This window comes from Mchenga conophoros, linkage group LG10 (assembly GCF_057382185.1).
Source record: "Mchenga conophoros isolate Kocher_MC1m ecotype Shallow Benthic linkage group LG10, M_conophoros_male_GT1.1, whole genome shotgun sequence".
Taxonomy (NCBI): Eukaryota; Metazoa; Chordata; class Actinopteri; order Cichliformes; family Cichlidae; genus Mchenga; species Mchenga conophoros.
This window is the reverse complement of record NC_140535.1, coordinates 9,181,898-9,197,222: the sequence shown is the minus strand read 5'-3', so window position 1 is coordinate 9,197,222 and position 15,325 is coordinate 9,181,898. Positions and strand designations below refer to the sequence as shown.

General features: G+C 41.4%; 2 protein-coding genes across 8 annotated transcripts in view; both read right to left on the bottom strand.

The window, feature by feature from the left end:
* Positions 1-11,464, bottom strand: part of zswim7 (zinc finger, SWIM-type containing 7) — a 35,674-nt gene extending 24,210 nt beyond the window's left edge. The window contains exon 1 of the mRNA XM_085288427.1: positions 11,359-11,464. Within this exon, the coding sequence (XP_085144553.1) occupies positions 11,359-11,434 (76 nt within the window). The 5' untranslated portion in view covers positions 11,435-11,464. The remainder of the gene's footprint in view (positions 1-11,358) is intronic.
* Positions 11,465-12,660: 1,196 nt separating this feature from the next.
* ncor1 (nuclear receptor corepressor 1) overlaps positions 12,661-15,325 on the bottom strand; it is a 63,436-nt gene continuing 60,771 nt past the window's right edge. For all 7 annotated transcript variants that reach the window (XM_085288403.1, XM_085288406.1, XM_085288407.1 and 4 more), the window contains one exon: positions 12,661-15,152. In XM_085288403.1, the coding sequence (XP_085144529.1) occupies positions 14,956-15,152 (197 nt within the window). In that variant the 3' untranslated portion in view covers positions 12,661-14,955. The remainder of the gene's footprint in view (positions 15,153-15,325) is intronic.

The following is a 15,325-nucleotide window of genomic DNA, read 5'->3' as shown; positions in this document are numbered from 1 at the left end:
CAAAGTGGTGTACATGTGAGAAGTGGAACGAAAATCATACATAATTCCAAACATTTTTTACAAATGAATAACTGCAAAGTGGGGTGTGTGTAATTATTCAGCCCCCTGAGTCAATACTTTGTAGAACCACCTTTTTCTGCAATTACAGCTGCCAGTCTTTTAGGGTCTGTCTCTACCAGCTTTGCACATCTAGAGACTGAAATTCTTGCCCATTCTTCTTTGCAAAACAGCTCCACAACTGCCCTGTGACGGCCTCAAAGGTTGTCTAAGAGAATATTGGGAGCAACAACACCATGAAGTCCAAAGAACACACCAGACAGGTCAGGGATAAAGCTATTGAGAAATTTTAAGCCTGCTTAGGCCGCGTATTGAGGCTTGCTTCGTTTATGGGAGGAGCTGAAAATGATGATGTCCGAAGCCTCGCTGCCCGGCTGTACCACGTGACTGGTTCATGAAGTGGTTTGAACTTTGCCGCGAGCTATGACAGCGATATTAACCCCTCAGACTTCATTCAAAATGTGGGTGTTTGATGGAGAGTTGTGGTTAGTGAGAGTTTGGAGACAGTTTGGAGGTTTATGAGAGTGAGGAGAGAAAGTCAGGAGAGAATGGATTTCCCAAGCCTTGAACATCCCACGGAGCACTGTTCAAGCGATCATTCAGAAATGGAAGGAGTATGGCACAACTGTAAACCTACCAAGACAAGGCCGTCCACCTAAACTCACAGGCCGAACAAGGAGAGCGCTGATCAGAAATGCAGCCAAGAGGCCCATGGTGACTCTGGATGAGCTGCAGAGATCTACGGCTCAGGTTGGGGGAATCTGTCCATAGGACAACTATTAGTCGTGCACTGCACAAAGTTGGCCTTTATGGAAGAGTGGCAAGAAGAAAGCCATTATTAACAGAAAACCATAAGTCCCGTTTGCAGTTTGTCACAAGCCATGTGGAAAACACAGCAAACATGTGGAAGAAGCTGCTCTGGTCAGATGAGACCAAAATGGAACTTTTTGGCCAAAATGCAAAACGCTATGTGTGGCGGAAAACTAACACTGCAGATCACCCTGAACACACCATCCCCACTGTCAAAGATGGTGGTGGCAGCATCATGCTCTGGGGGTGCTTCTCTTCAGCAGGGACAGGGAAGCTGGTCAGAGTTGATGGGAAGATGGATGGAGCCAAACACAGGGAAATCTTGGAAGAAAACCTCGTGGAGTCTGCAAAAGACTTGAGACTGGGGCGGAGGTTCACCTTCCAGCATGACAACGACCCTAAACATAAAGCCAGGGCAACAATGGAATGGTTTAAAACAAAACATATCCATGTGTTAGAATGGCCCAGTCAAAGTCCAGATCTAAATCCAATCGAGAATCTGTGGCAAGATCTGAAAACTGCTGTTCTCAAACACTGTCCATCTAATCTGACTGAGCTGGAGCTGTTTTGCAAAGAAGAATGGGCAAGGATTTCAGTCTGTAGATGTGCAAAGCTGGTAGAGACATACCCTAAAAGACTGGCAGCTAGTGATGTGACGTTCTGTATCGAGGCTTCAAAGCTTGTGCCGAGTAATTTAGGGGGAGTTTCCGCGATGCGCGTATTGAGGCTTGCTTCATTTATGGGAGGAGCTGAAAATGATGACGTCCGAAGCCTCGCTGCCCGGCTGTACCACGTGACTGGTTCATGAAGTGGTTCGAACTTTGCCGCGAGCTATGACAGATATAAACCCCTCAGACTTCATTCAAAATGTGGGTGTTTGATGGAGAGTTGCGGTTAGTGAGAGTTTGGAGACAGTTGGGAGGTTTATGAGAGTGAGGAGAGAAAGTCAGGAGAGAATGGATTTCCCAAGCCTTGAACATCCCACGGAGCACTGTTCAAGCGATCATTCAGAAATGGAAGGAGTATGGCACAACTGTAAACCTACCAAGACAAGGCCGTCCACCTAAACTCACAGGCCGAACAAGGAGAGCGCAGATCAGAAATGCAGCCAAGAGGCCCATGGTGACTCTGGAAGAGCTGCAGAGATCTACAGCTCAGGTTGGGGGAATCTGTCCATAGGACAACTATTAGTCGTGCACTGCACAAAGTTGGCCTTTATGGAAGAGTGGCAAGAAGAAAGCCATTATTAACAGAAAACCATAAGAAGTCCCGTTTGCAGTTTGCAGTATCAAATGTTGCTGACCGGGCCTGTAAAAATGAGTTTTGGGCTCAACTACTTTCTTTCTGAGACCTTCAGAGGTTGAAATTAATCCAACACCCAAACAACACATTAGATCACAGCTCGATAAACTTACTGACAACAGACAGCAAACTATATGTTTAAAGTTCAATTTCCCCAAATCATAATTACACAAATGTGCACATAGGCTGTATACTATCACATGTGTGTGGTATTGCAGCAGAGTAGCAGCACGTTACTCTTGTGCCTTCCCTCCAGCCTCAGTCCACCTTGCTATGCTTCTCATCAGCAGTGTTGTTGCTGTTGAGGGACAACACTGCTCTGTGCCCTCTAAAAGCACTTTAAACTGATGTCCAGGTTGTGTCATCTTGCTCATTTTCTTCCTCTGGCAGGAGCTTGATACTTGTTTGTGGTCAGGGGACATGGCTAATAGGCTGTAGCTTGGATAGATTAGCACATGTCAGGGCTGCCATGTGGAGCTCTTTGTCCATTTTCTTCTCTTTCTCCTTCAGCTGTCATTATCATCCCAATCATAATGTGTATACATGTCTCACAATGGAAAATAAGAGAATTTAACAAAAAAAAATTTCCCCAGTTATGAGTCATGATTTCTTTAATCTGAGCTTCTGATTAAGGTAAAAAGACTAGTAGGGACTGTCCATTGGCACATTTGATGGGCAGCTGAAGGGTGTTGTAGCAAGTTGCTACCCGTTGTGGCGAAAACTGTGACGTGGAGCTTTCTGATGAGCCTGCTTGTTGATATGAAACCTGAAGATGTGGGCTGTGGTCAGTAATGAATCACTGGAACAGTCTTCTGGTGCCATGCATGGTGGCAGTGTAGGTAGAAGTTGAGTTGGTGGAGCCACTGAAAGGGCACAGTCGAGGTCATGGTCCACTCTAGTCCTCTTCATCTGTCAACAATCTGAGCTCGAGGGTGGAAATGCATTTTTCCAGGATGATCCGTCACTGTTCATTTTGGACCTCAGATCCAATGAGCCATGGACTCACACTTCTGAAATTTGAAATAAACTGTGGTGCATACAACCAGGTGTTTTATTTACTTTTGCAAAAGGCATCAAACAAATATACAGACAGCCTGACAGAGGTGTGGATGGTTTGGACAAAGAGGGACTCTAAGCCTAAAATATTTATAGAGAAATGCTATCGCACATCTACATGTGGTATATGTGAAAGATTGCATGGAGACTGTCTCCATATTCTGACGCTGTTTCAAATAATTTCCATTACACAGTACAATTAGGAATAACAAAGCATGACAAACAGCCCATATCAGCTGTTAAGCACGGTGGTGGAGGGGTGGAGATTTGGGCTTGTTCTGCAGCCACAAAACCTGAACACCTTGCAGTTACTGAATCTACCCTGAACTCCTCTTTAGGGCTGCCACAAACGATTATTTTGATAGTCAACTAGTCACCGATTATTTTTGCGATTTGTCGACTAATCAGATCGTGCATCCATTGGATGTAAAACGTACAGCTTATTGCACCAGCATGCATCTGCTCTTATATAACTATCATTATCTTACAACTTTAAGTGTTTAATGTATGTGCTAACTAAAAATAAAGACAAGATGATAGTTTATTAAGTTTTAATGAAATCTGCAGATTGTTTCGGTGGAGTTTAATAAACTCAGCAGTCTGCTCCTTGCTATCTAAAATATAACAGGACTCCGGAGTATATTCTCGAGCATCTCACACTAGAGCAGGGCGATATGGTCAAAAATATTTATCACGATATATATTTGAAAATTTGCGATAACTACCGTAATTGTCGGGCTATAAGCCGCTACTTTTTGCACAAGCTTTGAACCCTGCGGCTTTTAGTCAGGTGCGGCTTTTCTATGGATTGTCCATGATTTTTGTCATATCGTAAGACGATTTGTTTTGTTTGTTCCGCTGTTGTACGGCACTACGTTGCCTGGCGGAAGGGCATGTGATCAGACACACAGTATCGGGGTTCAAGAGTGGTATGTTGGTCACATGTCCATCCGCCAGGCAACATAGTGCCGTACAAGTAGCGCGAAAAACAAACTTCAAAGTAGCGCTACACGTTCAGCCGGAGGCGTGGATGACAAGCGGCAATAAACTTGCGAAAAGCAAGTTATGCTCAACTCCACCGGTGGAATCTGACAGCGTGGAAAAGTGTGAAAACATCCACGATCACCAACGGATTTCGAAGGGCTGGACTGCTGCATGATGGAGAGGAGGACACCGCCACGGCCCTTCTGAGGGTGTTCGACTCTGACACTGACAATGAGGATTTGTTTGGTTTTGAAAGTGACAACAAAGGAAAGAAGCTGAGAGTGGATGACGAAGCCATCCTGAGCCTGTTCGTTTCCGACACTGGAGAAGAGGACTTTGGTGGTTTTAGTGCGCAGGAAGATGGTGGTGAATGACTGACTTTTCTTCTTGTTAAAGCCGTGTCACTGCACCTGAGCCTAAAAGGTAGTCCGAATCTATTTTTCTGGTGTGCTGTAGGTTATTGTTATGTACTACATTTGTTACTCATTTATGAAGCACAGTACATGTTTCGTACTTGTAATTACCGCTACTTGTACATATACCAAAAAAGTTGTGCAAATATGTACCCATGACTTGTTTTTCAAAATATTAATAAAAGGGGTGTGTCTCCAAACAGCCATCTCTTTCCTGACAATTCCCTTTGTGCATATTCTCTTACATATGATAAGTCAACATTGAAACACCTGCGGCTTTTAGTCAGGTGCGGCTAATGTATGTACAAAACAGGATTTTCCCCTGATTTTAGCTTGTGCGGCTAATATTCAGGTGCGCTTTGTAGTCCGGGAAATACGGTATATAACTGACAATAATTGATGCGAGACAAAATACAACTCCACAACTTTACTAGCGCAAAAACCCCCCATCCATTTATTTTCACTTAAACAAGCAGCTGTTTTTTTTATGTGCATTAAAGCTATATAAAAATTGAACAGTGCAAAAGCAAATTCCTTGCTGAAAGTTTAACCAAAAGGCATTTCCAGTAGAAATTGGCTGACATATCCTCACCATAACCATGTATAATATCCACTGAAGTTAAAAACTGGTGCTTTGCAGCATTAAACTGCAGTGTGCCAAATAAAAAAGTCAAATACGTATTTTTCGGACCATAAGGTGCATGGGATTATAAGACACATTAAGCAAAACAAAGCAGTCAGATAAATCAAACTATTCAACTGATTCTTCTTGCTTCCTCCACTTCTGTACCATTGATTCATTAATGCTGTATTCTATCACAGCTTCTCTATTCCCATGTTGTTGCAGTATATTGATGACTAACATTCTATTGTGGATGGATTATCTCAGTTGTTCTCCTGACTGAAGTTTGGTCTGTTTACAGCATCCTACCATGCGATTGCATTTGTCTCTAACCATCAGGAACCCTCACGTTAACTTTTATCGAGTGGAAAAGTGTTAGCGTTCATCCTCCAGCTTCACTGTTTATGTTATGCTAACATAGCTATGTCGCTAGCGATCACCTAGCACATAGCCCAACTTCAGTAACCCTACGAACGTCACTGCCATTTAGTTTCCTGTCTTCATTTATGTTGGAAGTGATAGCAGAGCAGTACGTTTGAATTATTATTATTAGTATTTTTTTAAATCTCTCAGTCAGAACATGTTATATCATACTTAGCTCGCTAGTTTAGCTAGTTACCTAACTTCTGCTAACTTCTTGCTAACTTTTAATTCCGTTAAATGTAATGCATTCTGTTTTCATGGATGCCTGGATGTTAAACTTCATAGTTACACCTGGTAAAGCAGCAATGCTGATCGTTTTATTAAAGATGAAAGAATTTAGACAGTTTTTAACTCTCAGTGATGCTGCAGTGTTTGTTTGACTTTGGGAACTGAAGGAGACGAGTTTAGGACCCAGATTACTCCGAGATTTACGAGCACCATAGTCCAACAAATACAGCAATAACAACGGCCTGCGTGCATGTTCTACACAAAAAAAAAAAAAAAAAAAAAGTGCTTTGGTGGGTATCTGACAGGCAAACACCAAACCAGTTCCACATCACTGAAGCGGCACCATTTTTACAAACCAATTCTGGTTTATCTGTTTCACTCAACGATCCGCTTTCTCCCTTCTCATTCTCCGTTGCTGCCATGCTTTTTCGGCCATGTGCGTATGAAAACAAAGGCACTGCGCATGCGCGTTTTACCCATATTCTATCGCGATATTTCATTTTCTTATCGTTTCATAACATTGTACCAGTATTACCATGAACAGTATAATATGGCCCAGCCCTATCTCACACTTTTGATAATCAGTTGTCTGCTTGACGTTTATTCAGCTGTGTAAAAACTATAACTCTAACCGATTTACTCAGGAAGAAATAATATACTGAAAAAAGCCAAACAATAACATTTTTATCTAAGTGACTTATATATATATCATGTTTAACCCGAGTAGCGAAAGACGGCGGTGGGTTTGAAAACAATTTGCTGGCAGCCCGGTATTCTCACCGGCTCTAAGTGAGCCTTGAACCCCGGCTAGCTATCGAGCTGGTGGGTAACAGACATCTCCGAAAAGGTCGGGCAACGAAGTATACAACCGACCCATCCTTCAAATCTGGGGAAATGAAGGGCACATTTGTCAGCCGCATTTGTCAGAGTCTTCGAATTTGGACAGTCTTTGTTGTGTCGCTGTAACGTAATTGGCCTACAAATGCGGGCACAGGAGGATGCGGTTCCTGAATTTGGACACAGCTACTATACCGGACACTGCTTCTTCTTCTGGGTTTAACGGCAGCTGGCATCCTTGTACATGCAGTGCTGCTATCTTCTGTTGCAGTCCATTATTACACTCTTAAATCCTGCTACTTATTCCTGCGTCTCTGGGATCTTACAAAGCTTCAAACGACGCGTCGACTATTAAATTAGTTGTCGACGATTTTGATAGTCGACGTAATCGTGACTAGTTGACTAATCGTGGCAGCCATACTCCTCTTTATACCAAAGTGTTCTAGAGTCAAATGTGCGGCCATTTGTCAGACAGCTAAAGTTTGGCCCAAACTGCATGATATAACACAACAATCACCCAACAGAAAGACTGAAGAAGAAAAGAATCAATGTGCTGACCCATCAAAGCCCCCCAAAAATCAACCTGATTGAAATAAGAAGTGAGACTACTAGAGCTGTACTTAAAGAAATGTATGCAAACCACAATAAAGTGAAGCACTGTTGTGACAAAAAGTACAAAAATATTCCTCCACATCAATGTGAGAGACTAATAGTGTCATAGAGAAAATTATTACTTCAAGTCATTCCTGCTATAGATGGTTTTCCAAGCTATCAAATCAAGGGTTGTAATTTTTTGCACTTAGAGCATTATCTGTGTTATGTTTTCTGGCTATGTTTTCTCCTGGAATAGAAAGATGAGCATGGAGGCAAGCTGTTGCCCATGTGGCTATCTGTTCAAATGTAATGAACCTTAATGCAGGTAAAATGAAACAACTGTTGAGATGGCCTTGGGCAAGGCACTGCCTCAGATGGGCTTTGTGTCAACCTTCTAACTTGCATGGGCATGCCTTTAATAAAAAATAAACACACCAATGCTTAAAATAGGAGTTCATGGTTCAGTTTGGCCATTTATTTGGCTAAAGTACAACCCATAGTTACTAAATAATGTAATATAGTTTATGGAGGCCACCACATATTTCAAATATAACAAGGGTTTCAACAGACAAAAACATGGCTGTGCCATGGGCTCCCTGGTGTCACCTATTGTAGCCAACCTTTACATGGAGGAAGTGGAAAGGAAGGCTCTTGGCTCTTTCAAAGGAAGAGTACCCAGCCACTGGTACAGATATGTAGACGACACCTGGGTCAAAATCAAGAAGTGGAATCCTTCACTGCTCACATTAACGCTGTGGATAAAAATACCAAGTTTACCAGGGAAGACACAAAGGATAACCGTTTGCCTTTCCTGGACTGTGCCATGCGCATTGAAGAGAATGGAAACCTCAACACTGAAGTTTACCAGAAGCCCACACACACGGACCAGTACCTCCTCTTTGACTCCCACCACCCTCTGGAACACAAACTTGGAGTAATCAGGACCCTACATTATCGGGCAGATAATGTTCCCTCTAAGCCTGGAGGGATAAAGAAGGAACACACACATGTAGAGCTGGGCGATAGAACGATAACGATATGTATCGCGATATAACTTTTACTCGATAGAGAAATTAAGCTATCGCGATAGACCTCGCCGCTCTTGTTCTCTTAAAATAAAAATAAAAAAAATAAAAAAAAATAAAAAAGGTCAGCCGATCCAAATTCAGTAGCGCAGAGCCGAACCAATCACAGCCGCAGCGTCACGTCGCGTGACTTGTTACGTACAGCACAAGTGCCAAGCCGCACGTGTGTTTGTTTGGGAAGCAGCCAGCGGGTAATGGAGCCAGCGCGTAATGGAGGAAATGAGTGTGCCGACTAGAAAAATCAACCGAGCGTGACCGAAGAGAAAACAGATGACGGTTCCAATGCCGGAGAGATTGTCGAACGGAAGAGCCATAGAAGTTCCGTAGTGTGAAGGTATTTCAGCTATTTCAAGTCTGACAAAAAACAGAGTAGCGTGCACTGTAAATTGTGCCGAAAGCAAGTCTGGAAATACAATAAACTGGTGCATGCGTCACACTGTGCGCCACGTTATTGTTTCGGTGAAATGAATTTCTACAATACTGTTAATTCTACTCTCTGCAGTGTTTAAATGCTTACATATACACACAGTTACTGTCCGTCCACACATACGACTCGGTTCTGCTTCTATGCCGCAGCTTTGTTTACTTTTTCCCACCGAGGCTTCTAGACTTCTGATTGGCCAACATTTCTACACGGTTAGGAATCTAGCGCCACCTGCTGCTTTGGCATGTTCATAGCAGCGTTTTCCTTCATTTCTGCCTTTATGTGTGGACGGGATTATTTTTTAAAACGAAAACGGAAAATCTCAGTTTTCAAAAATACCCGTGTACGTGTGGACGTAGCCTCAGTCTCTGACTGGAAGCGCTAATTCGTCATTCGGCTTTTGTCAGACTAAAGTAACTGTTAAAACTGTTTGAAAAGCTAAGCTATACAACAAGGAGAGATCGAGAATTTCCTTTTAGTTCTCAGTTTATTTGATATTGACAAAAGTTAGTCAGTTTTGTCTGTTCTTCTGTAAAACAAACTAAGATTTATTTTTAGAATTAATATTTTGTTTCTAAGTGGAATTGACAATTTAGTCTGTTTCGTTTGTTCTATTTTGAAACTTAAATGCTTTAGCGGCTGCCTTTTGTGTAGTTTGCAATATTTGCCTTTATTTATCTGAAAAAGTCTCATGTTCCTTAAGTACATCTACCCTGTTGAACTTATTATGGGAAATAAATATTTAAATCAAAACAAGCTGCTGATTATTTCACATTTTACTTGTGAGCAACGGCACATTTAAATCTTACAAATAGTTATTTGGCTTATATCGTGATAGATATCGTTATCGCCTGAAATGAAAAAAACATATCATGATATGAAAAAATCTCATATTGCCCAGCTCTACACACATGTAAAGGAAGCTCTCAAAACATGCGGTTATCCTAATTGGGCTTTCATCAAGTCAGCAAAGATGCACAGGAAAGAAGATCAGACACCAGCTAGGGAGGATAAGAAAGACAAACGCAATAACATTGTCATCCCCTATGAAGCTGGTGTATCGGGAAAAACTCAGGAGAGTCTTCTCCAAGCCCGACATCTCAGTTTACTTCAGACCCAGCAACACACTTAGACAGAAACTGGTTCATCCCAAAGACAAAAATCCTAAACACAAACTTAATAATGTAGTGTATGCTGTACAGTGCAGCGAGGAATGTCCAGACCGCGGCATTGGAGAGACCAAACAGCCACTTCATAAACGCATGGCACAGAAGAGCCACCTCCACGGGACAAGACTTGGCGGTCCATCTGCATCTAAAGGACATCGAGGATGCAAATGTTCACATTTTGGACAGAGAAAACAGATGTTGTGAAAGAGGAGTAAAAGAAGCCATTTATTTCCACCGTGAGCGACCATCTTTGAACAGAGGTGGTGGTTTACGACACCAACTGTCTGTCATCTATAATCCAGTTTTGAGATACCTTCCCAGACGCCTTAATGCCCACTCACATCCTGGGCCATCTGACCTCAGGAAATCACATGATAGGGTGGGGCCAGGTTTCACAATGAGCTCACCCGAAACCTTGGCTGATTGTGACCTACACCCATTTTCACACCTTGGCTCATGTGATTAGGTAGAGGATCATTAGGGGGTCCATTGTCCCTCGTGGGGGGATACTCCTACATGGCTTAAATCTGGTACTCCACCATTTGACCCTAGAACTGAAGAAGCTTCTCTGATGAGAGGTGAACCGTCTTCAAGAAAATTAAAGACGTCTAGACACGTTTCTTTCCAAGCTCCTTAGACCATGTGAACAATATACACAAAACGTTGATACGGTTCACATATTGTTCATTTACAGCATATATGATAACATATATATGCTGTATATATTATAATTTCTACATAGCATCGTGGGCTAACAAAAACCAATATTACGTAAATTTCTCACAGTCTAATATACCTGTTTTGTTTAGTTAGAAATGGTAAGAAAGACAGATTTCTGTCAAATACGCAGACAAACAGACCATAATTCCATAGATGCTTGGGGTTTTTGGCTGATGGTCCATTTTGTGGTAGGAATAAAGTGTGTATTGCAACGCAGCTGCCTTTATCAAACTATGGTATGTCAAAAAGCTTCATGTAAATTTAAACCTGTAGCAATTTATCTATGGAGGGAAGCTTGGGGCTAAAGTTATGTGTGTGATAACAGCGCCTCCTACTGCCAAAATGTAAAAGTGCATCACTTTAAGTAGCAGGGCCATAATTATGAGGTTTCACAACAACTACTACATTGACATTGCTGTGAAGCACGGTAAAGTAAAGCTCGCTGCCAGCTGCGTTTCAGTTACTGGAAGTTAACTAGTCCTCACAGAAAAGGAGGAAATTATATGTGGAGTGCGCCTTGAATGAAAGTCGTGTCACATTCTGCTTTAACCAACAGTTAGCTAGCAATGCTAAATCTACGTTTAAATTAAACCGAAACATGTCCAGACTTTTGTCTTCGTCATATTCATCTTACTTTGAGAAGCCTCCTGGTATGTTTTCTGTATGTCTTGGAAAAGTTGTTCGGCCACTGCAGGTAAAAACGAGCGCATTTTCGCACCACTTATTACAGGATGTCTTTGACTGCTCCAGCCAATAAGGTTCCACGAAAATATTACAACTTCCCGTGTTACCCTGCTGTGGTTTTGCTTTCCTCCAAAATAAACTCCTACGTAGATCACATTTTTCTGTTTCGAGGAGATTTGGAAGAAAAGGCTGCTTTTGAGTTCGTTATATGAATATCTGCGATGTCACACAGGCATTTTCTTTCTTTCTTTTTAAATAGATTTTTTTAAACTCGGCCTATTAAAGGAAAATAAGTTCAACGCGTCCGCGTACATGAAACTTGAAACCCCTTTCCACTTCCTTTCTTCGTATGGGTTAAAACGCTCAAGTCATTTAGATATTCAATAAGAAAACAGTGTGCTATTGGCAGACGATATAAGATCGGCAAAGCTTTTTTCGATTGGACATTTAGCTCTGGTATAAGCAGTAAGTAGTCAAACAGACCCATTTCACACCAGACACAGTGAAACACACACACAGATTTATTGTGCCTACCCTAGTGTTTAACGTGGTCTGTCACAATGGGTTGCAAAAAATCTGTAAACAAATCTCATTAGACAACCTACACTTTTTCTGGTAAGACAGGTCAAATAATCAGTGTGTGAATCACACATGAATAAAAAGAAGCCCTACTGCAAGAATGACCTGTTATACACTTCCACTGTGGCATCTCAGCTAAAGGTTTCAAACACACTGGGTCTATAACTGTCACCACAGGGACCTCCTTTAAGGCCATCAACTTTACTGAGTGCAATAATACACAGAAGCAGTCAGCCAATACATAACTTTTTCTACAGTCCATGTTAAGATGTGTAGATTAAAAGGTCAAACTGACAAGAGCTGATAAGAGAATGCTGCAGAATTATTAGGCAGCAGTAATTGAACAACATTTTTTTAACTGCACTACCAAAGTCTCAGGTGTGTTGGTGTCGGCTTTAATTACACATTTCATTTTTCAATTTGTAGGAATTCAATTAACATTTTTGCCTTCTCACCTTCAATTTAAGTCTGGGAATCCTTAATAGCTGATATATTTGTTGCATTTGCCCAACTTTTACCTACAAGGGATCACTGGCATTAATTTCCATTTCATACTGGATTACCTGACAAATAAATCATTGCAATATGCGTCAAAGAGTGCGTGTAACTGCCAGTGCACAACCAGAGAGAAGGGAAAAAAACCAAACAAACAAAAAACTGCACACGTCTCAAGGATCGGCACATTTTTCAGTGGTGAACTGATCCACTTTATTTGATTGGTCTGAACTCTTGTAATAGCCTACTGAGAGACATTGTGCGATACAAACATTGCATTTCAACATCATAGGTTACACGGGTTTTCAAGTCTCAATTCCAAAAAAAAAACAAAAAAACAAACAAAGAGCAAAAAAACCCAAAAACACCACTGTGTGTTTGATAGAGAGCTGAAAAGATGCTCCAATATTTTTTCGGCTTCATGTCGGATTTCTTTAAGATTCAAGTTTGTAAACTTTTTTTTCTTTTTGTCATTGCATTTGTAAACAAATAACACCCCATCTAAACGGGATGAATTAGCAAAGATGTTGAAGAAGAAAAAATGACAGAAAATAAAAATCTGAACATGTGCTACGACAATTTTAAATCAAAAAAATGAAAGAAAAAGCAACAACAAAGGAAATATCAAGTTTAGAGCAGAATCGGTTTGTTAACTGAGCAGAGTGAAAGCTGAAAAAGCCAAAATATTTTTTTTCCACATATCTAAAACAAAGTTTACTGTCGTGTATTATAGTTGACCTAGTATAATTCATATTCAAAGCTTTATGCCTGTTGTGTGACACAATGAAAGCAGAGATTAAGTGGTCATGGATTTGAATCTTCATGACATCAAATGCCTAAACATGTAATGGTACCATACAGTTCAAACTGCAATTGTGATGCAAGTGTGACACTAAACAAAAAGATTCCTGTACCAGCTACAAGGAAGAAAAAAAATCGGGGCAAATTTCTGTGAGTAGTAGGAAAAGTTAAAGCACATTTTAGTATACTCCAAGGCTGGAGGATGAATAAGTTACACAGCAGGTAGTATGCTTTTTGTTGTCAAATGCTACAAAGCAAAAAAAAAAAAAGAAAGAAAAAGAAAAGGAAAAAGTGCAACAATGGTGCAGACCATTTTTTAAGTTTGGTTAGTTTTGTCTTTGTGTGTAATAGAAAGACAATTTACAGAGTTCAGATTTTTGTCAGGACAGTATAATTAAAAAAAAGAGGGATTACAGAAACAAATACAAACATTAAACACAAACATATATCTCTGAGAAAATTAGTTAAAGCTGCCTTCTTTCTCAAGTCACAAGGCATGGCAAAAGCATTAAAAAAACACAACTTCCTGACATTTTTTTTCTTTTTAAACCATGACGACATTGCAGAACAAATCATTCTGGACAGTTTGGAAACTGCAAAGAGACAGCTACATGTGACACATCACATAGCTCTTTTGGAGAAGAAGAAGGAAAAAACAAAAAAAAAACATATTGGCTCACTTTCATTATTCAGTCGGGGTCCAGGAGTAGTCATAATGATATAATTTCTGGCGAAATTAAGCTTATATCAGACTTTTCGTCTCTCTGCTATGACACCAGTGTTCTCAACTTGTTTTGAAGACATTTCTCTGTCTAGGGTGAGCGGTTATCACTACCATCCAACGCTTACAATCCATGCATCATCTCCGCTGTGTGATAAAGACAGTTATCAGATACCAATGCTGTTTGAAATGTTAGTCTGTTCTCCTCTAATGTCCGCAACGTTCAGGCTCTGGTGGTGCTTGGTGGATGGTGCGCAGGGTGGCACAGTCTCTGTGCTCTGCTCATGGTCAAGTACAAACCACAGGTCCGGTCTCTCTCTCTCTCTCTTACCGTTGCAATGGTAAAAGTATTTGTTTGTGTGTGTGCTGGGTGACAGGGTTTGGAGGGGTGGGAGATGTTGGACTACACAAGACCAACTGTGTTATTAAAGAACGCACCCACACTCTTTCCATTTAAAGTGGATCAATTTAAAAGCGACATTAAAATAAGAAATAATCAAGTTAAGAAAAACACTGCAAAAGGTTACTCTATTTACATACAATGATCTTCTTAAAGACAAGGTATATCTTTACAGAAATCAAACAAAATTCAGAAATAGTTTCTTCTGTTGTCTTTTTTTTTTTACATATTAAGTTCTTTATCTTTCCTGCATCTCATGTCATCACCTCAAGCTGAGTTTTGTTTGTTTTTTCCCCCACCACAACAGGCTGGACGAGTGCTTCTGGACCAAAAGCAAGCGACGTCCAGGAGAACCCTTCCTGTCACAGGCTGCTGCTCGTACTCTCAGCCAACAGCCAGGGGGCGCCATAGCACCAAAAATAAAAAGGACAACACCCCATCTACATGTTGCACTCCCCAGTGAGCGAGGTTAGTTCCAGGAGAGGGGCGTGAACAGACAAGCCAAAGAGCAGGCCTCTCTTCTGGTTAATAAAGCTGTAAGCAAGCGGGGCTCAGTCATCACTATCAGACAGGGTCTCGTATTGCTCCGACAGCAAAGACTGCCACTCTCGCCGCTGGCCAGGGGCTCCAGCTGGATTCTGCTGCAGCTGCTGCTGCTGGCTCTGTATGGAGGGTGACGCTATGGAAGTGGGTGGTGTGTTGCTCAGTATGCGCATAGTCAGCGGGTTGTATGGGAACTGGATGGGTCCTGTGGAAAAAGGAAAACAACACGAGTGGGCAAAATGTAGATGAAATGATGCCAGGGCCATATTTTAGGAAGCAGGTTCAACAAACTCCGAGTCAAACCATAAACCCTGAGCTGATGTCCGAGTTTCTGATTCAGGAAAGGCTGACCAGAGCTGGCGTTTTACATTTAACACT